Raw genomic sequence first — 26,644 nt, 5'->3', positions numbered from 1 at the left:
TGTCATGAATGTTCCACAGTTTGGCCATCAAACAAAGTTTTATGGGTGACCACTCACAGGATGAATGCATGTTTTTTCATGTATTTTTGAGCAATAAAAACACCTTTTTTAATGAATAAATACAAGATATATATAAGTATATTATTAGTATAATGCCATACTGTAGAAGATAGGCAAAGCAAATTTATTCAGTTTAATAGAGACAAGAAGGTAGTGGACTCCCCACCAGAAAAATTACATTGTGCACCTTTATAAAAATCATTTAACCAAGTAACACCAGACAGAATACACCAGAGATAAACAGGCACGATAAGACAAAGTCTAAACCTCAACACAAGGTCTGTAACATGACTGAAGTTGGCACTTGGCAGGCCCGACTTAAGCAAAAGGATGAAATCAGTCAAAACCAACACTAAATTAAAAGATTAAGATTAAAGCCGGTCCAAACTGCCAAAAAGGGATCTCAACTTCACACCTTATCTCCAACATCACTGGGACTACAATAGGAATAGCACTGTTCCTCTGCTGGTACTCATCCCACAGTTTGAGATGCACTGCTCCTTTCCTGCCAAGTCCTGTGTGTGATTTATTGGTATCTTTGTAGTGAAGATGTCCAAATCTTAACTGGAGCTGTCTCCTGTGACTTAGAGGCTGTTATTGTTGCTGTATAATGTTGAACAGAGCCAAAATGCTGCCTCAGCCTCCTGCCTCAGAGATAGATGCTCCATGGACCAACGAGAACACACTGCTTCCCAATAATAGATTTGTGCATTTAGAAACTTGTTTGCATTTCATTTTATTGTCTAGAGAATACAATAAAATGAAAAATGCTTAGAATGTTCAAAATGATCAAATTGATGCAACTGAATGATTTTAAGGCTTTATTACCGGTAATTAATTAATTAATTATTATTATTTTATTTTTTTTAAGAATCTCTATTACAAAGGATGAAAAAATACTATATTCTAGCCTCAAAAATGCCTTCAAGTTTCACACAAAAATATTATTTCTTTATAGTATATCTGTAGGAAAAAGTCAGTCAAAAAGGAGTCAATATTCTATATATTTCCAGTAAATACTGAAAAATGAGATAATCAAAAATGCTAAATGTCTTATGCCTTAAATAAGTGTATTTTCCGGACTATAAATCACACTTTTTTTCATAGTTTAGCCAGGGGTGCGACTTATACTCAGATGAGAATTATATGTGGTAATGATTAAAATATATAATTTCACATCTTTGTTATTGTCACACTGACACCTGCAGGAGGGCACTTTAGGCTTGTACCAGTATGACAGTCACACGGAAGCAGAAATGGCGCTTCAACTTCTTCCGGAGTTGGCAGATGAAGAATTCGGTGAATTTAGTGATTTGGAGTGAGATTAAGAGTAAACTTGTTAGCTTGTTTTTTTATGCTTTTATCTGATTAACTGTTAATATCTTACATTAACATACCAGACACATATCCAGTTCTGTCTATGCATCATGTACATGAATAAATATAAATGTGTTACATTAGTGTGCTGTACTGATATTCAGCCTATTGTTCTCTATTTTATTCATTCTGTTATTATTATAATTTGCTTTTAAAGATAAAATGTCTGTTCTTGGCCTCGGATTTTGTAAAATAAATGTCCCCAAAAATACGACTTATAGTCCAGTGCGACTCATGTATGTTTTTTCCTCATTGTTATGCATATTTAAACCAAACTAACTTATTGCTAACTATTTGAGTGGTTATTATTTGCCAAACCTGTTGATTTTTATAGTTTGTGAAATAAATAAATACAATTGTCTTTTGAAATGGCATTATATTCCACTTTACGTTGGCTTCCAGATGTCTAAACTGGGTCAAACACAAGATTCAGGTCTAAGCCAGGTTTTGTATGACTAAATACATAAACTCAGGACTAAAACAAATCTGGGCATAAGCTAATTTGCTACAGTTTTTCTTTAGCTTTTCATTTTGCCATTCTTTAGCTGAACAGTTTGTAATGAGAGATTGGCCGATCTGCTATTGACAAAAGTCACAGCCAAGTTCATGTTTGATTTCCTTATTTGGACAATTCACAAACAAAAGACAGAATCAAAGAAGGAGGTGTGGGACTGCCTTGACTAATTGTGTGGAAGATACTGGAGATGACTGTTTGTACCAAAACAATCAACTGATGAAATGATGAAACCCTTTAACGTGGATGACTATTTTTGACACTTACAGCATCGACTCATCTCACTTTAAACTCTTACAAAAAGACAAGATGTGACTGAATTCCCCTGCTCCTCTTACAGCCTTGACAGCTGTCTTCTCATTCCAAATAAATGTTACATTTTCTGTTTAGCATTATCATCGTGAGTCATTTTTTTGGATTACCTATAGTTGAAAAACACTATACGTGATTTTCTACTGTCTTAAAAACATGAAAAATAGAACTAGTTTGTTTTAAATGGTTTGCAGAGGTTCAACGTTATTCCTCACTTACCTTATGGATTCCGAGCATCCTATTTATTCAGTTTATAAGCATTTTTCACAACTTTCAGAGGCCAGAGTGGAGGTTTACCATCACTATAAAGCTAATAGTTACTAGCATGCTAACTGAAAAAAAGCTATTTTGACTTCAAGAGGATTATCCAACTACATAAATAAACTGGAACAGCAGTCATTTCTTTAAGGGTCTTGATAAAGTCATAGAAATAATGGGATTGAGGTGGAGTTGGTGTATATAATATTTTTGATCTCCTTTACAAAGCTGTTTCCTGTTTGCTTACGTGTACTCTTCTCTACTTGATATTACATCATTACATTGTCTTTGTTGTGGTATGCTACTTGTCCCTTTCCACCAAATAGCAAGTGTAGTGAGGACAAGAAATTAACTTAGAAGTTTACATACACTATATAAAAAGATACATTTTTTATCATTGCCTGGCATGAAATCAAACTAAACTTTTCCTGTTTTAGGTCAGTTAGGATTACCAAAATTTATATTTGCTAAAGGCCAGAATAAGAAAGAAGGATTTTTTAGAACATTTTTCATAACTTTCTTCAAAGTCAGACATTTACATATGTTTTATTAGTATTTTGTGTATGACTTGAGTCAGATGAATTGGGTTCATGACCTTCTCACAATAGTTCCCAGGAATTCTGGCCCATTCCTCCTGACAGAACTGGTGTAACTGAGCCAAGTTTGTAGGCCGCCTTGCTCGCCCATGTCTTTTCAGGTCTGCCCTGAAAGTAGGATTGAGATCAGGGCTTTGTGATGGTCACTTCAAAACATTGACTTTGTTATCCTTAAGCCACTTTGTAACCAGTTTGGCAGAATGCATCAGGTCATTGTCCATTTGGAAGACCCTTTTGTACCATTTAACTTCCTGGCCATGAGATGTTGCTTAAGTATTTCCACATAATGTTCTTTCCTCATGATACCATCTATTTTGTGAAGTGCACCAGTCCCTCCTGCAGCAAAACAACCTCACAACATAATGCTGCCACCCCCACATTTCACAGCAGGGTTGGTGTTCTCAGGTTTGCAAGCTTCCCCTTTATCCTCCAAACGTCACAATGATCATTATGGCCAAACAGTTCAATTTTAGTTTCATCAGACCACAGGACGTCTCCAAAAACAAGGTGTTTGGCACTGTGGGCATTTGCAAACTGTAATCTGGCTTTTTTATGTTTTTTTGGAGTAACGGCTTCTTCCTGCAGAGTGTCATTTCAGCCCATGTCGGTACAGTCCTTGTTTCACTGTGGATAATCACACACTCTCTCATCTTCACAAGGTCTTTTGCTTTTGTTCTTGGTTTGATATGCACATTTCAGGCCAAAGCACATTTGTCTCTGGGACACAGAACCCGTCTCCTTCCTGAGCGGTCTGATGGCTGGACATTCCCATTGTTTGAATAGATGAACGTGGCACCTTCAGGCATCTGGAAATTACACCCAAGGATGAACCAGACTTATGCAAGTCCACAATTGTCTTCCTGATATCTTGGCTGATTTCTTTTTACTTTCCGATTATGTTACACAATGAAGCAGTGTGTTTCAGGTGTGTCTCTAATTAACTCAAATGTTGTGAAGCTTCTAAAGACATGACATCATCATCTGGGTTTTCCAAAATAGTTTAAAGCCAAAGTAATGGCTATGTAAACTTCTGACTTTGAAGAAAGTAATGAAAAATCATCTTAAAAATCCTTCTCATTATTCTGGCATTTAGCAAATATTAATAATTTTGATAATCCTAATTGGCCTAAAACAGGTAAAGTTTATTCTGATTTCATTTTAGACAGTGAGAAAAAAAGAGGACGTGTCTGTATTGTATGTAAACTGTAGTGTATGTAAACGTCTGATTTCAACTGTAGAAGGACATTCATTTTATTATATTATATTTGAGACAGGCTTTTGTTTTATATATAAGATTAGGAGCATACATCTCAAGGTGTTTCTCATAAAAGCCATATAAACAGTGCATTTTAAAATGTGATGTTTATTGAAGTTATTGATTCTCACAGCAGTGCCACAGTCCAAGGGTAACATCTGTGTTGGCCATGCTGTGTAGCAAAGGACAGTGACCATCAAAGCTCATCATTTACCCAGCAGGCTTCACTCCCCCGATCACATTGGGATTTCTAAAGAGCTATGAATACAGACGTTTCGAGAAATGCTCCTAGCAGCATGTCTGCGATCTCTCAGTTATTGTACAATCAGACCTAATGCAATGTGACTCAAATGACTGGTGTGTGAATTAGAGCAAGCTGTTCTAACCTCACATGAAAGCAGAGAGGATCTGTCCTGTTAAAACTTTTACAATCACATATCTGGGTTTGAGTATGCGCCGTCTGCTGCCCTTGTACAAAGTACCAAGCCTAAGTTACTCTTTTTATGACACTGTACAGAATTATTCTTTATGTTAATATCACTCTATAAATCAATCAATCAAATAACTTTAATTGTCCCTGTAGGTGTACTTAAAGGGCAGAAATAACATACACACATAGTATATATTATTTAGCATAATAGTGTTTTAGCAATTTTTCCTCCAAGGTATCACTAAAAACACAAAAACTAGCCACATATTAACAGTTTTATTCTGCATTAAATTCTCTTCATTCCTGGCTGCCTTGGGAGTAAATAAAGTTGAATTAAATAAGAAAGGCAAAGGCTCTATGCTAGTTGCATGCATATAGTAGAATTAATGTCTTGCAGGGCAATTGTTTTGACAGACAGTGTTAAATCCTATTTTATGCATCTAAGGTATGAGCAGTTCTTTATGTAAATGAGCACAATCACGTGCAAGCAGTTTAAGTTGTTTCTTGAGAAAGGCCCTGGTGACTGTGGTCTTTAACATGTCACTCAATGGCCAGTAGATGAGGCGCTCCTAGCTTCATGATGCTTGCCTTGTGTGAGGAGTCATGTGGTTGGCTGTGAGCTGGATCTATGCTGGAGCTGCCCTGGGCTCTTTGACTGAGGGGAAAGTGGAGCAGCGCTGGTAGCCACAAGCAGAAAAACCAAGGCTTAAATAGGACAGGAGTGGAAACAGGCCAGGCACGCTCATACTGACATGACAAAGAGACACATAGAACATCACAACCTCTTTAGCTCAACCACAGAGTCTTTAGTGTGCCTGATGAATGTAACCTGTCTATAAGCCACCCTACTAGAGATATATACCTCACACTGTACGCCTAGCAAATCATGTCATTTTAAATATGTAAATATTAAGGACTCTAATTGACTAAATGTATACTTGGTCGACTAAAGACATGCCCTGTGCATTGATTAGTCAACTAAAGGGGGCATGGTCAAGCTCTGAAAACCATCTTGTGTCTATATGATGTGATCATGCATCTGATTCAATTTAAGATGCATACAAATCAGTGTATATTTGTATAAAGGCAAATTAAGCTCATTCATTCCAAAAACTAGATATTTTTTTATACCCTCACCTGCTGCTGTTCTTATGGTCTAAATAAAATAATTAGTTGATTAATAAAAATGTTGGTTGAGGCAAAAGGCCCACAGTCTTAGTAAAAATGTGTATTCTGTTTAACCATAAAAATGTTGTGTCTGATTATGAGTATTCAATTTTTTGCCAGTAAAATGAAGCAATCAGTGATATTGTGGGTATTATTTTGCTCTGAAAATTGATATTAGCCTATATATGACTGAGTCACAACAGAAGTTTCTTCTGTGCAGTGTTAATGAGCCCATTTCTAAAAGTCGAGTCTTTTACATGAGGCTAGTGGTTTGTCATGAGGACTATTGATTGCTTTGTTATTTGGAGATGAATGTGCAAAAGAAATGATGAAAATAGCACCATTCACGTCACTGTATTCAGCCCTATCAAAAGCACTGCTGCTTTACCATTGATTTCTTCCTCCTGTGTCTCCTTACAGGACACCAATGAAATTGTTGCTATTAAAAAGTTCAAAGACAGTGAAGGTAAGAATGATTTTTCTATATGGAGAATGTGCTTTTTAATGCATCTTCAGTGAACAATACATTGGTCATGTCTGTACAGAAAATGAGGAGGTCAAAGAAACCACGCTGCGTGAACTTAAGATGCTGCGGACTCTCAAGCAGGAGAACATTGTGGAGCTCAAAGAGGCTTTTCGCCGAAGAGGAAAACTCTACCTGGTGTTTGAATATGTGGAGAAGGTCTGTGTTTGAGACATATATAAACTTGTACTTATAGTGTGGTTTCAGACACCAGACAGCTTGTACCTGATTGTGTGGTGTTGAATGACAGTATTTATATTTACCTTGTAGAACATGCTTGAACTGCTGGAGGAGTTGCCCAATGGAGTGCCCACAGACAAAGCACGCAGCTACATCTTCCAGTTAATCAAAGCTATTCACTGGTGCCATAAGCATGACATCGTTCATCGAGGTAAAGGGACTACATGTGGACTCACCAGACATAGGCTAAAAATAAATAAAATAATAAATAATTACACAAAGACTAAAACTACAGTGGAACCTGTGTACCACCAGAACCCTCACTTGTACCTCCAGTGTTTTACATGACTATCATTTTGAATTCAGATATTGAAATAAATTTAAAATAGGCTTTTTTACTTGTGCATGGCATGCCTAAAACCTAAAAAGGCTGATGCTGTAGCAATTTTGCCATCTGTTCTTTTGAGAGCTGTACAATTTCTCCATCAAATTGTAACAAAAACAGCTCTCATCTATTCTTATCATGAAACAATAGCATAGAGCTGCGAGTTGCTGTGATGTGTTCCATCAAACCATTGTATTATTCACACGACGTGAGTCTTTGGCACATCGATGGGAGCAGAACAGGAAACCAGATGGCCCTTGTGAGCTTTTGGCACACAGGAGGCAGAAGAGCAAGCCTCCAAATGGCCCGTAGTATACACAGGCATATACAGGAGCAAGGCTAGGACTGCACATTTGAGACTTGTCTGTGAATATTAATTTGTTCCACTTTTTGTGAGACTTTTAGCAGCGATGGCAGGGGAACAGGTGGCGCTAAGAATCATGGTACTAGTAGTGGTGATGTAATAATGTCAGCTTCCTCCCCATCTGTGCTCATCTTCCTCAGATATCAAGCCGGAAAACCTTCTCATCAGCTCCGAGGATGTACTCAAGTTGTGTGACTTTGGTGAGTGTTCTACACAGAGGTTAGGCATAATTGCAATAGGAGACATGTTAATTATCACAAATTATATCAAACAACCATTCACATTGTAATCTGCCACTTTGTATAAAACTTTCCCCTTTAATATTAAATGAATGCATATTGTGCTCTGTCCCTGTCCCATTAAGCAAATAGACAAAACGTTTATTGCCACCTGCTCATCAGACACTATTTTGTTTTGTTTACAGTTATTCACACTTAGCATCATATTCACCTCCATAGCCACATACAATACTCAGAGGCCGTGGCCATCCTTCACATGTTGTGACTGTACACCTTGGGAAATCTGACACTGAACACTCTATCGCTGAAGAGTTTCATGTTGTTCTTACCAAACTTGCTGCATTTCATATGGTCAGCATTTATGCAAATGCTTCCCATACATTCCATTGTTCTGAATGGATTGTGTTGGGAAAACAAGCATTGAAACAATCTGCTAGCGTCACAACAACAAATCAGGGGGAATGATAAACATGGCATATCCGCCATCATGTAAGCAATCTGGAGTGAGAGACGCAGATCTGCTGTTTGCTCTGTGTCAGCCAAAGGCTCCTTCTACAGGCTTAGGGCACAACATAGCACTGTGAGTCTACTTGTGGGCCACTTTCACCTACATGGATCCATTGGAAGTGACAAAAATGTGTAAAACCCCCACTAGCTTATCTACTCAGTAACATTGTAAAGTGTATCCCTAGAGCACCATCCATCCAAACCACTTTCCACTAAAAGTAATACCTGACCAAAAACACCTTATTCATCAACTGGTGCCGTGATTCTTTGATTTTACGTATAGATTGGTTCCATGCTGAGTTATTGATTAAAAGTTTGTCTAAATTTTCTCTCCTAGAAAATCTAATCTTCAGGTTGGGAATAGGTTAATTCTTTTAACTCTTCAATTTCCTTGTTGATTTATGTTCAATGTTCAATATTACACAACACAACATAACCTGCTCTTATGTTGATCACTTTCAGTGTCTGTTCTCTTGAGAAGTCTTGACTGTAATAAGAGAGATTTATACATTAAGACATTTGATCTCATTTTCTACAGTCTGCCACCTATTATTTTGCTTATTAGTAGCCTGTATAACAAGCACATTAACTAATGGTTATTTTTCAGTAATTAACAAAGGTAAGTATTGATCATGCTTTTTTCTGTACTGTAAGCAAGTGTTAAACAAAGCAAGAGATTGATTTGCCTACGTCTGCTGTGCCGTTGTGCTCCCAGAGGTCTGATCATCTCCTATTCAGATGTAGCTTTTACCTTAGCCAGCTCCTCCAGCCTTATTGTACACTTCTGAATCCTAATAAGCTCTCAGAGAGGTACCCACCAGTCATTTTTGAGGTCTCAGCATGAGGGGAATATCAAAAAGCTGCTCATTATACTTATATTGCTCCCTCTGTATTCTCCTGCCAGGATTTGCACGTAATCTCTCTGAGGGGACCGACGCCAATTACACAGAGTATGTGGCCACAAGATGGTACCGCTCTCCGGAACTGCTTCTGGGGTATGTCATATTTTATTTTATGTGCCCCCTCTCTGGATAGGGCACAAAAAATCCTTGTTAGACTGCTTTGTTAAGTCTGAGATGATAACAAATTTTGAAGTGTGATATATTGCTGAAATAAATATTGACATTAAATGATAATATTGAAACCAAACTATAAAGCAGAAATATCCCCCAAAAACTCTTCTAAATGTACAATAAATATGAACTGCGATAAATAAATGACAGAATGCAGCAGTTAAGTTTTTAGTTTGTGACTAGAATGAGTCATATTCGTCCTTCTACAACTCAAATCTCATCATAGAGCAGAAAAATAACCAAAATTTTCCCACTAGTACAAAGAAAAAATATGATAAATACCGATCCCCCAAAAATATTGTCTCATCTGCATTGAACGATAAGTTGATATAACATCGTGATAGGCCTATGCTTAGTAAACATTTTGTAAACTTTTGGAAATATTTAAGGATGTTTTATTTTTCTATTTTTTCTTTGCACTGCAGTCAGTCCCAAAAAAGTCACTTCTGGTTTATTGGCAAGTTTCTATTTCAGGTTTACAGGCTGATTGGTGTTGGAAGCTGAATTCAATCAAATTTCGTAACAAAATCTAGAGAAAATATGACTTTATTTTTGGGATTGAGTATTCATATTTTGATATAAACCAGATTGTCAGTACTTTAAACTACGGGATTATTCTCTAACTAGGAGTGATATGACAAAAAAATTATCTCCCAATTTTCTTGGAGCCAAATGATGATTCTCATTTTATCACAATTCATGTAATCCTGTTATTTTTACATTCTTCACTGTGATTGGTTAAAGCTGTCACTCACTAACAGCCTTACAGATGGTGACCAATAGGAGGTGCGGGTGAGGAAAAGTGTCTGTATAGAGCAAAAAAGCAGATCGTCACAGGAATGAGATCACAGTTTATCTACATATCACCCAGCCCTAGTTATGACCACATGTTCTTCCTTGTTCTCAGGGCTCCATATGGTAAAGCGGTGGACATGTGGTCAGTGGGGTGTATTCTAGGGGAGCTGAGCGATGGGCAGCCTCTGTTTCCAGGAGAGAGTGAGATCGACCAGCTCTTCACCATCCAGAAAGTCCTTGGCCCTTTGCCTCCAGAGCAGATGAAACTCTTCTACAACAACCCTCGCTTCCACGGGCTGCGGGTACCACCAAAACATCTCGCCATCCTCTGTCCTCCATGACTGCTGCTATATATATATATATATATATATATATATATATATATATATATATATATATCATTATATATATATATATAATGATATATATATATATATATATATATATATATTTGGACTTAAAATGCACAAATAATGTCACTTCAATCATTTTTAGGTGTTCTGTTTCAGTACAGTTGAAGTTGCTGCACCTAATCCTATAAATTATACACCTACAAATATATTTTTCTTACTCATGGGTGTCCAAACTGTGTGTGGCTAATGTGGCCTTAAGATCAATTTTAGTTGACCCTCAAGCCTTGTGGTGAATTGAGCAATTTTATCATAAGCACAATTTTTTTACTGCAAATTTTAAATAATCAGTCACAATTATCTCAAAAACAAAACCATCCATCCATCCATTTTCTTATGCGCCCGGCCACTCTACGGAGGAAGCCCATTTCAGCCGCTTGTATCCGCGATCTTGTCCTTTCGGTCATTACCCAGAGCTCATGACCATAGGTAAGGGTAGGAACGTAGATTGACCGGTAAATCGAGAGCTTCGCCTTCCGGCTCAACTCCTTCTTTACCACAACGGACCGATACAGCGACCGCATCACTGCAGACGCTGCACCGATCCGCCTGTCAATCTCCCGCTCCATCCTTCCCTCACTCGTGAACAAGACCCCGAGATACTTGAACTCCTCCACTTGGGGCAGAGACTCACCACCCACCCGGAGAGAGCAAACCACCTTTTTCCGGTCGAGAACCATGGCCTCGGATTTGGAGGAGCTGATTCTTATCCCAGCCACTTCACACTCGGCTGCAAACCGCCCCAGTGCCTGCTGCAGGTCCTGGCTCGAAGAAGCCATCAGGACAACATCATCTGCAAACAGCAGAGATGAAATCCTATGGTTCCCAAACCAGGCCCCCTCCGGCCCCTGGCTGCGCCTAGAAATTCTGTCCATAAATATAATGAACAGAACCGGTGACAAAGGGCAGCCCTGGCGGAGTCCAACATGCACCGGGAACAGGTCTGACTTACTGCCGGCAATGCGAACACAGCTCCTGCTCCGGTCATACAGGGACCGGACAGCCCTTAGCAAAGAGCCCCGGACCCCATACTCCCAGAGCACCCCCCAAAGGACACCACGAGGGACACGGTCGAATGCCTTCTCCAGATCCACAAAACACATGTGGACTGGTTGGGCATACTCCCATGAGCCCTCGAGGACCCGATGGAGAGTATAGAGCTGGTCCAGTGTTCCACGACCAGGACGAAAACCACACTGCTCCTCCTGAATCCGAGGTTCGACTATCGGTCGGATTCTCCTCTCCAGTACCCTGGAATAGACCTTACCGGGAAGGCTGAGGAGTGTGATTCCCCTGTAATTGGAACACACCCTCCGGTCCCCCTTCTTATACAGAGGGACCACCACCCCGGTCTGCCATTCCACAGGTACTGTCCCCGACCGCCACGCGATGTTGCAGAGACGTGTCAGCCAAGACAGCCCCACAACATCCAGAGACTTGAGGTACTCAGGACGGATCTCGTCCACCCCCGGAGCCTTGCCACCGAGGAGCTTGCCAACCACCTCAGTGACTTCAGCCAGGGTGATGGACGAGTCCGCCTCTGGGTCCCCAGTTTCTGCTTCCTCCTCGGAAGACGTGACAGTGGGATTGAGGAGATCCTCAAAGTATTCCTTCCACCGCCCGACAACATCCCCAGTCGAGGTCAGCAGCTCTCCACCCGCACTGTGAACAGTGTTGGTGAAGCACTGCTTCCCCCTCCTGAGGTGTCGGACGGTTTGCCAGAATCTCTTTGAGGCCGTCCGATAGTCCTTCTCCATGGCCTCCCCGAACTCCTCCCAACCCCGAGTTTTTGCCTCTGTGACTGCCCGAGCCGTGGCACGCTTGGCCCGCCGGTACTCATCAGCTGCCTCAGGAGTCCCACGAGCCAACAAGGCTCGATAGGACTCCTTCTTCAGCTTGACGGCATCCCTTACTTCCGGTGTCCACCACCGGGTTCGGGGATTGCCGCCGCGACAAGCACCACAGACCTTACGACCACAGCTACGAGCAGCCGCATCGACAATAGAGGTGGAGAACATGGCCCACTCGGAGTCCATGTCTCCAACCTCCCCCGGGATCAGGGAGAAGCTCTCCCGGAGGTGGGAGTTGAAGACCCCCCTGACAGAGGGCTCCGCCAGACGTTCCCAGCAGACCCTCAGAATGCGCTTGGGCCTGCCAGGTCTGTCCGGCTTCCTCCTCCGCCAGCGGGTCCAACTCACCACCAGGTGATGATCAGTTGACAGCTCAGCCCCTCTCTTCACCCGAGTGTCCAAGACACGCGGTCGGAGGTCAGATGACATGACAACAAAGTCGATCATCGACCTCCGACCTAGAGTGTCCTGGTGGACACCCTTGTGCTCGAACATGGTGTTTGTTATGGACAAGCTGTGACTAGCACAGAAGTCCAATAACAAAACACCGCTCGGGTTCAGATCGGGGAGGCCGTTCCTCCCAATCACGCCCCTCCAAGTGTCACTGTCGTTACCCACATGGGCGTTGAAGTCCCCCAGGAGAACAACGGAGTCCCCGGTTGGTGCACTGTCTAGTACCCCTCCCAGGGACTCCAAGAAGGCCGGGTACTCTGCACTGCTGTTTGGCCCGTAGGCCGACACAACAGTGAGAGACCTGTCCCCGACCCGAAGGCGCAGGGACGCGACCCTCTCGTTCACCGGAGTGAACCCCAACACGCAGCGGCTGAGCTGTGGGGCAATGAGCAAGCCCACACCAGCTCGCCGCCGCTCCCCGCGGGCAACGCCAGAGAAATGGAGAGTCCAACCCCTCTCGAGAAGTTGGGTTCCAGAGCCCAAGCTGTCTGTGGAGGTGAGGCCGACTATATCTAGTCGGTAACGCTCAACCTCCCGCACAAGCTCAGGCTCTTTCCCCCCCAGCGAGGTGACATTCCATGTCCCCAGAGCTAGTCTCCATGTCCGGAGATCCGATCGTCGAGGTCCCCGCCTTCGACTGCCGCCCAGATCTCTCTGCACCCGCCCCTCATGGCTCCTCCCGCAGGTGGTGGGTCCACGGGAGGAAAAACAAAACCTTGACCTAATATTCCAAGCCTTGTTAAATGTGTGGTAGCTCAGTCACATCTATGTTAAATACAACCGTATAGATTGGCCCTCAGCTTTAAATATGTTACAATATACAGCCTTTGGTGAAAATATTTTGGACAACCCTGGTTTAACTCTACAGTCAAGACAATACTGTAATATATGTCGCCCACTTCTAAAGCCAGTCATATAAAATTTTTACCATCAAAACCTCTTTCCTCCTCTATATGCTCCATTGCTTCTGCTCCATTGACACGCTGTTTTTCATTCGCTTCCACTCCTCTCTTTTATTTATCTTCTCACCCTTCTATGTTTCTACACTTGTTTTTTGCTGTGCCGTGACTGATTGGATCTCAATGAGTCATCCTGTATCATGTATTCTGTATGCTGTGTGAAGCCTGCTGGTGCAACAGACCTGGGTCGTCGTTCTTCTCTTCCTCCTCTTTGCCCACGCCTCAGGATGTAATTATTAAAGGAAACTAGACCCATCTCTATGCATTGCTTAATGTGAAAACCACTGATAATAAGGCGCCTCTTTGATACAAATTCTGTCGATTGTAGGTGGTTAAATTAACCAGCAAAATAGAAGATCTTGACAGTTTAGACTTCTTTACATTATGTAAACTGGATTATTCAACAAATTTAATGATATGTATGATTAGTTTTAAGATTCAAACCAAACATATCTTCCCAGCGGTAACAACAATTCTGTATGTGCTTTGCAAAATAAGACAAATTAGCATATCAGCCACATAAAATAAAAATAAAATAAAATACAAACTCAAAATTATTAGAACACAGATTATTTATATATATTTTGAATAGGAATTTAACTCTTTAAGACATTTTTGTAGTGAATTGTTGTAAATAATTCCCAGTTAAATACTACAAGAAAAACATGCATGTTAACCAAGATCTAATCAAGATCACATAATCCAGCTCAATACAGACAGCACCTTTCTAATACAGCTGCAGGAAACCAGACCATTTGATTGATGACTCTTTGAACCAGGCTGCACCAGGCTGAACACCTGCTGTGATATTCATGTAACACTGGAACAAAAAGAACAGCTACTGGACATTTGACTTGAATAAACAGTACATTTTAAAGTAATTTTACTGAGAAAAGAAAGTCAAAAGCAACAAGCTACCACAGCCTAGAGCTGTAGAAGATGTTCCAAAGAATATCACAGAGATGCTATCAGGCTTTGAATATCAAAATACCTGACAAGGAGTTACAAATACAGATGAAATTCGTATTTGTTATTTTGCTTACTTCTTGGGTCCAGATGAAGAATTAATGGCAAGAATAGTGAAAAGGAGGCTTTGTGTGAAGCAAAGCGATTATATAATTGAGCAAATTACATTTAATGGGCGTTATTCACTTAGCTTCTAATATGCACAAACACCAGAGTCATTAGACCTATGACAAAGACTGGACAAATGATTATATAAGCCAGTCCAGGTAGATGAGTCACAGTGTTATTGACCTTTTCTTCTTTTCTTTTTTTTTAAAGTAAGATTATATTAAAATCACAAATAATGTAAATTAATAGTAATGTGTAATCTGTAATGTTGGTAGTTCCATCTCTTATAGAAACCTCTTCTCTTTTAGTTCCCAACAGTAAACCACCCTCAGACACTGGAGCGCAGATACTTGGGCATCATTGGTGGAGCTCTACTGGACCTCCTTAAGGTAAAAAAGCTGTAGCCAGGTGTGATTAATATTGACCAAAAAATGATATATATAATGTTATTTCTATATTCTGATTTTGCATATCTTCAAAAATACTATAATATTTCTAAATGATCTTTTAGAGACTCTATATGGCCCACCTCTATCTGTAGCCATTTCTGTCTTAGCTTATACCCTGCCTACATGCACTATTAAAAGCTGAGCCTCTGTCCGCACCACCCCCTGATTTTCTGAAACAACTAAAAGCTCTGTTTCCCATATTATAATTGCATGACTATTAGAATTATGTTAACATTGTGGTGGCTGCAGCATTTCTTGGCTCATATCTGGCCTGGTGCTGCTGTGTCTGCTGTAAGCTGGAGTTACATGTTGAGAATGTGGGCAGCACTTACGGAGTCTTTCTCCAGCAGATAATGACTCACTGCTAACACAATGTCATCTGAGGCCTAGCTTTAGCAAGGACCTGCATCTGAAATCTGGAGAATGTTTAAATAACTGTTGCTTGTTTGTAAACTGCATTGGCATAATAATTACTGTTATTATTATATTAGTGTTATTTCTAGATGCAGAACTTTGTAAAAAATTGTTGTTGTCAGTCATTGAATCAAAGCGCCCCCACAATGTGTCCTGTGTTTGAATGCAAGTGTTAGCATTTGGATTAAGACTCTATGTGGTACTGATATTCTACGTTTTCTTACTACTGTGCTGTTTTTTATGGAAAATGTAAGATAGTATTCTTCTTGCATTGCAGCATTTGTTTAAAATACCTGTATAGTGGTTTAGTCCTGGTGTAGTCCTGTTTAGTCTTTGATTTGACCTAGTTCAGAGTAGTACTGGTTATTTCATAGGATAATTTTTGTTTGGATTATGGAATGTTTTTAGTTCGCCTTACATATCATTGGTTTATCTCTATTTTTCACCTGTGATATACCGTTGCAAATTAAATCACTATTTTGAAGTAACATATTGCATTTTGTTCTCTACTGATGTGCAACACAATGTATTAGTTAATCCTATTTAATTAATTACAGTAAAAGTACACAGGAACAAGTGCTGAGATTTATTTATTTAACTGACTAATTTGTCACGATTACATTTACACATTGCTTGGACTGTTTGGTGACACAGCGGCGTGGAGAAGGCTGACTTTTATGATAATGGCGCCACTGACTCATAAAGACACAGCTGTTGGGTTTTTGTGATGAGTGGATCTCAGGGGCATTTTGAAGGCTCAGACGAGGGAAGGCTGTTCCACTAGAAATATGGCATAAAGTTAATCTTCTTATTCTTTAAAATCATATTAGTGCTTTTCCCCAACCACTTCTCCCATTGGTCAGCTATGTAAGATTTTGAGTGAGTGAGTTTTAACCAATCACAGAGAAGTGGGAACTTTCAGGAGGACCAGATGTGACTTCAATAGTGAGATTGTGATAAAATCTAAATTGTGATCTGCCTCCAAGAATATTGAGATATCAGTTTTTGACATGTCCCTCTGTCTATCAGAACCTTCTTCTGCTGAACCCCACTGAGCGATTTCTAACGGAGCAGAGTCTGAACCACCACGCCTTCCAGAGCCTACGGCACGTGGAGCGTCCCGGGCCGCCAACCCCCACCCCAGCCCGCTCATCCAAGAGGAAACCCCACCATGGAGACAACACCACCCCCAGCAGGTCAGCCCTATATTGTATGTACTTATTATTACAATAGACTTAGGTTAAATGTGTTTAGTGTCAGATAAATTCTTAGAGAATATTTCTTTCTTGAACAAGAAAACAAAGCACTAAATCTTATCTTGTGTACACTCTGACTGTGATTGCTAATTCACAGATAGCTACTTGGTCAAATGCATTCACTCTGAAACAGTTGTCTCTCTGGAGGTCTTCCATTTGTACATTGCTTTCTGAGCTCATCATCTATGACAGCTGTAATTTTTGGCTGTCTAAAAAAAATCTCCCTGTTCATTTCTCTAATAAAGATGTTGCTATAGTGACATGATTGTGTGATTCAGTGGTTTTGATTGTAAATTATTAGACAACTGACCTGTAATTTATGATTACTACAGGTCATGTTTACATTTACTTTTCCATTTAGCGGAAGTATTAGTATTTGTTTCTCTCACTGTATGTAACTTAAAGTCTTCTTTAATTACATAAATATCTGCTGTGGTCTGAAAAGTTGGGTTATAAAAAATATGAATTTAATAGAATGTAAGTATGTCAATTTCCAGAACTAAACCAAACAATATTGAAATTGCAGTATATTTTTCTCAGGAGCCATGGAGGAAAGAGCTCAGGAAGTCATCGCTCCAGCAGCAGAGAGTGCTCCAGTCTGCCGCGTCAGGAAGACCTCCAACCAAACAATGACTGCTTCCTTAACGGAAACATGTCTGCAGCCCTTAACCTCAGCCCCACTCTGCACCCCAAAAACTACCAGCCGTCCCTCTTCAACCACTCCACGTCCTGCAACATGGACCTGGCCAGCAGTAACTTGCCACATCTGCTCACCTCCAGCGAAGGCCAAAGTACAGCCGACTTTGACATCAGCCTGGGCTCCGATGGATACCTCAAATCCAACTTCCGCTCTCAGACCCGTCATTCATTTGTGGAGGGGAAGACCAATACACTTCAGTCAGGGGAAAAGCACAGCCGACACTATATGGACACACACGGCTCTATTCCTGCCTCTAATAAGTTTGCATATCTGAACTTATCCAAAAGTTACGGCAACCTCAGTGATGCTAAATCAGTGGGTAATCTGAACGATGTGCACCTATATGCAGATGAGCCCACCTCTCGATACTTTCCCTCCAGTTGCCTTGACCTGAGCGCGGCCCCGGGCAGCCCTGCATCCCGCAGAGTGGACCGTCTGGGGCCCATCAGTCGAGGCAGTATGCGTGATAGAGAGAGTAACACGCTGGACTCCTCGTACAGGCGCTCATCCACGCGTCACAAAGGCTCGGAAGACTCAGAAGAACCAGGGGAGGACAGAGGCCATGGGCACTCCCTCTCCGCCCCACACGACCCTCTGTACGGGCAAGGTTACACCAGCCCCTTCTCTTCTCAGCAACGCCCCCACAGGCATTCCATGTACGTGCGGCGGGACCACCAGAGGACCCACGAGGAGGGCCTCTCTGTGGGACAGGGGATCCCCACCAGAGCCAGTAGCCTCCAGCTCCTGTCCCCACAGCTGCAGCACCGAACACTGCCTCGGCATGCCGCCTCATCCAGAGAAGAGGACATGAGCAGGGTCAGTCTCTCGTCACTCACTGCTCTATGCACACCATGGGAGTTAATTACTGGTTTACACTTTTGTCAGATAACTGCAACCATGTAACTAGTATCTATCCTGTTGATACCTGATCATTATGACCTTACATTTTAAACAGAATTACGAAAATGACAGGATCATGTTCCAAGTTGGGAAGTAATGGGTTTAATAAAAAATAAAAAAGTCAATCAAAAATCATTGCTTTTACACCTGGAAAATAATTACCCCAATAATTCACATTTTCAAAAATGCTGAATATATTTGGAATAGTGTTTCTTGTTCTTTGTAACACCTATTCGAGTGCAATTATTACTTCTCTAGCAACCTCTTACCATACTACAAATGCTGGTTTTAAAAGTGTTTTTGCTACCTCTATATACATGTATTTATATTTATATTTATATTGTATCCACACATATACTACGCACTAGTGTATTTATATGTACTTTGTGCTTTGCTTGTGCTGCAGTGCTGAGCTCACCTCATGCTTCATCATGTCTCCATTAACAGAGCGAACAGGCTCCCACTGAGGTCAGCCACAGCAGACCCCCCATAAGAGACTCAACACGGGACAACACTGCATCTTTTCACTCACAGCGGCAAAAAAAACGAGGTCCGACATTGTGCCTGCACCCACCTCTCCCCACCCACATCCAGTCTCAGCGAGTGTGGTGTGGGTGGATTCTGCTGCTGTCATGCCCTGCTCTCTCTCTCCTCTCTCTCTTCTCTCTGCATCAGATGCCTCTTCATTTTCTCTGTGTGCTTTGCTTCTCTCTCATGTGACTATTATGATAGCACAGTCGCTGGAGAGAATAACAGTATAGGCTGCAATTTATAGCTACTGCAGTTGGTAAATCAATAATTCTTTGGTCGTTCAGGTACAATGTAAAAGCTTAACTCTAAAGTGTTCGGCCCCCTCATTTCTCAAGTGACCATCATGTGTTATGAATTAGGTCGGCCTGTATCACGAGCAGCAGGGAGAAGATGGCAGCTCGAGTAAAGAGAACCGCAACATATACAGCGAGTCAATGCCCCGGAGGGTGGGCAGCTTCTACAGAGGTGGGTTAGCCTCAGCAAGGACTCCATACTATATGACATACCGGTACATCTGGTAGAAAACATATCAGGGCATAACCTACTGATACTTAACAGTGACATCACATTATGGGGAACGCAGCTTGTATTTCTATGGAGGACAGCTCCACAGTTACCATGGTGACACAATGCACACATTAGGAAAGCCTCATAAGTTTTTACATGATCGGAAAAGTAAAGAAAAAAATAGAAAATGGATTAGTTTGATTTTAAACAAAAAGGTTGAGTGTGACAAAAAAAATGCTGGGCTAAATACCTTCTTTAAGGCCAGATTGTGAAAAAACTCAGATGAAAGTGAGTGACGGAGCTTCAGACTGAGCAGTGCCTCTAGTTAGATTTACTCCATCAAGAAATGTTGATAACATTAGCTAAAAGTATCAACTGGTGGCTCTCAGATCCTAAAATATGTCATACTCTGAGATAGGGGCAAGTTCCAGTTGTCCATATGGTCTTTTGGAAGTATCTAAAAATAAAATGTAGTACTTACTCTAACCATGTATAAATAATATGTTACTGTTATGTAACTTAATGTTTACACACAATAAATGGGGGGCAAAAACAGTTTGATTTTCACACTACAGTAACCACTAAGTAAGCACTGAAATGGCCAAAGGTTAATGATGATTTTTGTCCTGTACCTTGAGTAGTCCCCTCTCCGCGCCCGGACAATTCGTTCCATGATGCCAGGGGACAGAGGGCGGGGGACAGCAGCGGCTTGACAAACCACTCCAAACGTCAGCCAGCCTTCGACCCGTGGTAATTATCTTTGTAACCTTCCTTCCCTTCAACAGCCTGTTATGTGTCGACATCAGCTACACTGGGCTGCTGCTGCCTGCTGTTAAGTAGAGCATTTATTTGATGGTTGGATTAAAGGCCTGTTGTAAGTGACACTGTTGTACTAATTGCAAATATGTTGTTTTTTGTGGGGGGGTTTTCTTAGGACCGGTCCAGACACTGTAGTTTTAAATCCTGAGCCATCCAAAGAAAAGGAGAAGCAGGGTTTCTTTAGAGCGATAAAGAAGAAAAAGAAAAAGTCTCAGTTGGTGAGTAAAAATGTATATTACCACTAAAATGACCACTAAAACCCAAAACACTTCATGATTATGTGTTTAACAGTGGGAAATGTTATTAGGCAGTTAGTGAACATTCATCCTCAAAAACAGAAAGTTTATAGACAAAGGTTAGATAGCAATGAATAAAATTAGAATTTTTTTTCAATTTTGATATAATACTTATACTCAGGTTTGAGTATCTGCTGAAACCCAATATCAAACAATATTAGTATGTATACCGAAAGCACCTTACAAATTACTAATCACTAACTGATTTAAATGTGTTTGTTTTTCAAGTAACTCTAGAACAGCACTGTGAGATCTAAGGGCAACAATGGTCTTATTACATTATTTGGTGTAACCTCCAGACCAATGTCTTTTAACATATGCCCAATCATGCAAATTGTATTTCTGGATCTGACCTGATACCCAATGCCAGTATTAGCATTCCCAGCTAAACTTGCCACTGCCAATTCTTGTGGGGTGTTCTCAGTCTGCAGTGGTCCTTATCTATCAAACAGGAAGGAATACCGGGAACCCACCGAGAGGAGTCCCAGTGCCCATGTGGTCTTATGTAACAGACGAACTACTCCAGCTGAATTTGTTGAAGACATAATATTAAAGGGGTGGTCGTAATGTTATGCTTCATTGTTGACTGTTCCTTGCTTGTCCACATCTGTATTCCCTTCTTTTAAAAGTGTTTTCCCTCGATGCAGCTTGTTGGACTGATCATTTTTTCCTGTTGTTATAGTTGTGCTCCACTGTCCTGTCCCATCTGTGCTGTGCCTCTATATTACAGATTGAAGCGCCAGATCGAAGACCTCCCGTCCTCAGGAAAAGTCTTTTCCCTCTGTTTAGCCCAAAGAATCACATAAAGCGTAGTTCGTCTGTGAGAGTTCTCCCTGTAGTGTCCTCTCCCATGGTACATGTTATGCACCTCTTCTCTATGTTCTAACTGTATCCACACTGCATGCTTAATAGTAACCATTTTAAATGATTCTTTTTACATTTTTATATGTTGAAATATCTCATTGGTAAATCATGGTCACACTGACCAGATCCATCTTTAAGAAGGACTAAGTGCAAACATTTGTAGTTGAAGATACATGCAATATTATATTTGGATCTGGTTGGTACATGTAGTTTATTAAATTAAAACACTGTTAGTAGGGCTGTACAGTATATGCAAAGTGTTTTAATAAAACCCATACTATTACAAGTACTTTTCCATGTCATTTACTTTTGCAGTTTACAATAATGAACTAATTTTAATGTAAAATTGTGTATGTTGTAGTTGTGATGTAATTGGTTTATCTACAAACCAGTTACATCTATAGTCATTCAATTTAGTTTTGTTCATTTATTTTTATAAAGTATCAAACGCATTGTAGTTGTCCTTTGTTGCCCTTCATTACATACAGTGTATTGCTAATATTGTGCAGCCCTAGTTGTCAGTGATTGGTACCACGCTGCTAACAGCATGTCTTTTAATTATGATCTGAGGAGGAGTGAGAGAAGCTGTGTCTTTCCATGGTTACTACTACAGCATGCATCCCAATTCGTTTCATTTATTTATCTTTATTTATACAGGGAGAGCCCAAGGCAAGGCAAGTCAAGTTTATTTGTATAGAACAATTTGCACACAAAGTAATTTAAAGTGCTTTACAGAATAAGAAAGACATTAAAATTGCAATACAAACAAATCAAAAGATAAATAATGATCATGAAATTAACATTAAAAGAGAAGAGTGTAGAAGAAAAACTTTCAGTCATATGCACAGTTAAACAGAACTGTTTTAAGTTTGAATTAAAACATTGTCAAAGTAGAGGTCTGTCTCACATCTTCAGGAAGACTGTTCCAGGTTTTAACAGCATGGAACTGAAACACTGATTCCTCATGTTTAGTCCTGACTCTTGGCACCAGCAGGAGGCCTGTCCCTGAAGTCCTCAGAGTGTGAGATGGTTCATACGGCACTAACATTTGGGAGATGTACTTTGGTGCTGGTCCATGAAAAGACTTGTTCACAAGCAGAGTTACTTTAAAGTCTACTCTTTGAGCCACAGGAGCCAGTGCAGAGACCTGAGCACAGGACGCATGTGTGAAGTACTTCCTGGCTTGACTCAGGACCCCAGCAGCAGCTTTTTGGATGTACTGCAGCTGTCTTAACACTCGTTTGGAAAGGCCAGTGAGGAGTCCTTTACAGTAGTCTAATTTACAGGACACAAAAGCAAGGATAAGTCTCTCCAAGTCTGGTTTAGACAGTATATTGGATTGATTTTTGCAATATTATAAGAAGATAAAATGCTGTATATGTTATTGATTTGATGTGGTTATTAAAATTCAAGTCCATTATTACCCCTAGATTTCTAGCCTGATTTGAAGGTTTAAGAGAGTTGTTTTGCATCCACACATTGGATGCAGTGTCAGAGTGAATCCACTGGTCCATATTCACCTGTTGCCAGTGAGACATAGATCTGAGTGTCATCTGTATAGTTGTGGTAGGACACATTTTTACTACATATTAACAGACCTAACGGCAGCATGTGGAGCTTGTACAAAAGGAGTCCTAGGATTGACCCCAGGGTACCCCACAGGTCAGAGTCATGTGATCTAGGACACAGTTTCCAATTTCAACAAAGTACTCCTTGTCTTATACACAGGACTTGAACCAGTGTAGTGCAGTGTCAGAGATGATTACCCAGTCCTCTATTCTCTGTACCATGATCCCATGATTGACAGTGTCAAAAGCAGCACTCAGATCTAACAGGATCAAGACTGAGATTTTGCCTGCATCAGTGTTCAGGCGGATGTCATTTGTCACCTTGATAAGAGCAGTCTCAGTGCTGTGGTGGTGTCTAAAACCTGACTGGAAAACATCAAAGGAGTTGTTCGTTTGGAGAAAGTTAGTAAGCTTTTGGTAAACAACTTTTTCAAGGACAGATTTGAGATTGGTCATTAATTGTTAAGTACTGTGGCATCAAGATTGCTCTTCTTTAGGAGAAACTTAATAACTGCAGTTTTCAGAGCTCTTGGAAATGTTCCAGATTCAACTAAAGTGAAGTTAGCTATGCCAGCGAGTGGTGATAGCAAACTGTTGAGCAACAGACTTACTGCCTAACACATTGAGACAGGATGCAGATGAACTTAGACTGGTGATGATCTCTTGGACAGTTCTAGGTTGCTGCAGTGTTTTAATTTGCGTTGTGGAATTGATGGCATTTAATGAACCTTGCCATTAAAGAAAACTGCAAACTCATTGCACTTAGATGTGGAAATTAGTTCCAACGGCAATGGAGCTGGAGGGTTTGTTAATCTGTTTACTGTTACAAACAGGATATGATGACGCCCAATGAGAGTACTCGGACTCTCTGAGCACCCTGTTGCAAACAAAATAAATAACTACACAGGTCCATTTAAAACATTAAAAACAGGTGGAGGTGTGATTATTAATATTTATCACCAGATTATTAAAGTACATTTGTGGCACCAACGTATTCAGTCTTACATGGCATTTCTTTCTCATTTCAGTTCTAGTGTGGCCAGTTTTTAGACGTAGCAAATCATGAAATCTTGTATTAAAAGCTCCCGTATAAAGTTCAACAAGCAAGTGAGATATTCAGTTGATCAAGCAGTCTATTATAAATGAATTTAATACAGCATTATTCTCTTCTGACAGACTGTGATGGCCAGCCTACTTTTTCATAGAGTGTATGGTAAATTCATCATCTATTATGAAATGAAGGGCTCCGTGAAAGAGTGCATCTAAAGGTTTCAAAGTATAGGCCGGAGTCTGCATATATATTCTATAATAAAATGATAATTTGGATTTTAAACTGTTGCATGATTCCAAAATATGTATTTTAAAGGATAGGTTTTTGTCAAGCCAAAACCCAACATATTTATAGGTGGTGACTCTTTCAATCAATGTACCATTTAGTGTATAAAGATTTGTAGCAGCAGAGAGAGCACTTGCATACAAAACAGCATCATCTGCATATAAATGTATGAGGTTTCCTCTAAAATTTTAACCAATTGAATTAATAAATATAGTAAAAAGTAGCAGGCCCAAAATTGAGCCTTGGTGCACGCCTTTGTTTAAAGTAAAAAACAAACCAAAAAAAAAACATGATCTACTACTGCCTGGGTTCTGTTTGAAAGGTAGTTTTGAAACCGTTGTCATAACCAATATGCTTCAGGTGCTTCAAGAGGGGGAAAAAAACTTTATTTAAATCAACCTACACACAAGTGCTGCACAATCTTGTCATCAAGGGCTGTGAAAATGTAATTTAAAATTTTTGTTGTTGCAGTGACAGTACTATGCTCTTCTTTGAAACCCGACTTATAAGACTGGATGAAACACTTATTTAAATCAGTTGTAACTTGATTTGCAACCAACTTTTGTAAAACGTTTGCAAGACGAAGTACCAGTAATTTAGATATTCTCTGGAAATTATTTACATTTTTAGTCGTATCACCTTTATGTAAAGGCAAAACGTGCCGTTTCCCATAATTTTGGAATAAGTGCCATTTGAATTGATAAATTAAAACAATGAAATACAGGTAGAATTAAATATGAGGCAGCTTTGGATCAAGTTCATCAGCTCCTGTGGACTTTGGGTCTATGGAGCAGAGTGCATTAAGGCCTCCATGTAAGTGAAAGGTCTTAAAGAGAAAATCTCATTGCTATCTGCCAGAGGTTCAGATTCAACATAATCAAGATCAGAAGGATTACCATTATTATCCAAAGCATCATATGCAGAGTTAAAAATGCCTATTAATAGCATCACATAAATGCGCTTAGCTCCAAGCATGCAATCGAGATTTCTTTTGCTACCCAGGACTTAGCTATCACAAAGTCAGTGTGAATAGTTCCATGCCTGTCAGTTGTGTGGATGTAGGCCACTGCTCCATGCGCCCTCTCGTTTTCCGGAATCTGATTAGGGCACCGAGGAGCGAATATCCAAGAGTCAGCCGTGGCAGTAGCTGGTTGTCCAGTCAACAACAGAACAGTTAAATTCTATCCTTTCTTTACTATTGTTCATCCATCTATTTTCTTCAGCTTTCCACCTGCACGGTTTGCCAGAATTTCTTTCAGGCTTACCAACAGACCTCCTACTTGGCCTCCCCGAGCTCCCCCCAGCCCCGAGTTTTTGCCTCTGCAACTGCACAACCTGTGGCACGCTTGGCCTGACAGTACCTGTCAGCTGACTCAGGAGTCCCATAAGTCAACAGGGCGTGATAGGACTTCTTCCACCGCAACAGGCACCAAAGACCTTACAACCACAGCTACGAGCAGCCGCATCAACAATGGAGGTGAAGGGAGCAGTATTTTCAGCAGGGAGACCCAGACTTACCCTCTCCACACTTACACACTTCCCAGGCTAGCTGAGAGACAGGAGGAAACTCATTTCGACCGCTTGTATCCGCGATCTTGTCCTTTTGGTTGTTACCCAAAGCTCATGACCATAGGTGAGGGTAGGAGCATAGATTGACTGGTAAGTCGAGAGCATTGCCTTTCGACTCAACTCCTTCTTTATTACAACAGTCCGATACAGCGACCGCATCACTGGAGATGCTGCACCGATTCGCCTGTCATCTCACGCTCCATCCTTCTCTCACTTGTGAACAAGACCCCAAGGCACAGGCACTCTCCCCCACTGCCATGCGATGTGGCAGAGGTGTATCAGTCTAGACAGTCCCACAACATCCAGAGATCGCCACCAAGGAGCTTGCCAACCACCTCAGTTACTTCAGCCAGGGTGATGGATGAGTCCGCCTCCAAGTCCTCATTCTCTGCATCCTCCTGATGTGACAGTGGGATTGAGGAGATCCTCAAAGTAGTCTTTAAACTGTCCAACAACATCCCCAGTTGAAGTCAGCAGCTTACCACCCGCACGGTTTGCCAGAATTTGGGACTCCTGAGCTGTCTCAGGAGTCCCACAAGCCAACAGGGCCCGAGAGTACTCATTCTTCAGTCTGATGGCATCCCTTACTTCTGGTGTCCACCACTGGGTTCGATGATTGCCACCGCGACAATGGCACCAGAGACCTTACAACAA

The 26,644-nt window shown here is 40.9% G+C and overlaps 1 protein-coding gene across 4 annotated transcripts in view; it reads left to right on the top strand.

Annotated features, from left to right (window-relative positions):
* Positions 1-26,644, top strand: part of LOC117394038 (cyclin-dependent kinase-like 5) — a 53,412-nt gene that overhangs the window by 17,028 nt on the left and 9,740 nt on the right. For 2 of the 4 annotated variants that reach the window (XM_055221446.1, XM_055221445.1), the window contains exons 4-17: positions 6,390-6,435; positions 6,515-6,651; positions 6,763-6,883; positions 7,562-7,621; positions 9,072-9,162; positions 10,148-10,337; positions 15,090-15,170; positions 16,674-16,840; positions 17,441-18,416; positions 18,948-18,968; positions 19,391-19,496; positions 20,180-20,288; positions 20,473-20,575; positions 21,384-21,506. In XM_055221446.1, coding sequence (XP_055077421.1) covers positions 6,390-6,435; positions 6,515-6,651; positions 6,763-6,883; positions 7,562-7,621; positions 9,072-9,162; positions 10,148-10,337; positions 15,090-15,170; positions 16,674-16,840; positions 17,441-18,416; positions 18,948-18,968; positions 19,391-19,496; positions 20,180-20,288; positions 20,473-20,575; positions 21,384-21,506 — 2,331 coding nt within the window. The remainder of the gene's footprint in view (positions 1-6,389; positions 6,436-6,514; positions 6,652-6,762; positions 6,884-7,561; positions 7,622-9,071; positions 9,163-10,147; positions 10,338-15,089; positions 15,171-16,673; positions 16,841-17,440; positions 18,417-18,947; positions 18,969-19,390; positions 19,497-20,179; positions 20,289-20,472; positions 20,576-21,383; positions 21,507-26,644) is intronic. The other 2 variants (XM_055221447.1, XM_055221448.1) reach the window with 2 other exon arrangements.

The sequence above is a fragment of the Periophthalmus magnuspinnatus genome, chromosome 4, assembly GCF_009829125.3.
Source record: "Periophthalmus magnuspinnatus isolate fPerMag1 chromosome 4, fPerMag1.2.pri, whole genome shotgun sequence".
Taxonomy (NCBI): domain Eukaryota; kingdom Metazoa; phylum Chordata; class Actinopteri; order Gobiiformes; family Gobiidae; genus Periophthalmus; species Periophthalmus magnuspinnatus.
Note: the sequence above shows the minus strand (reverse complement) of the source record. Positions and strands in the feature narration are given on the sequence as shown.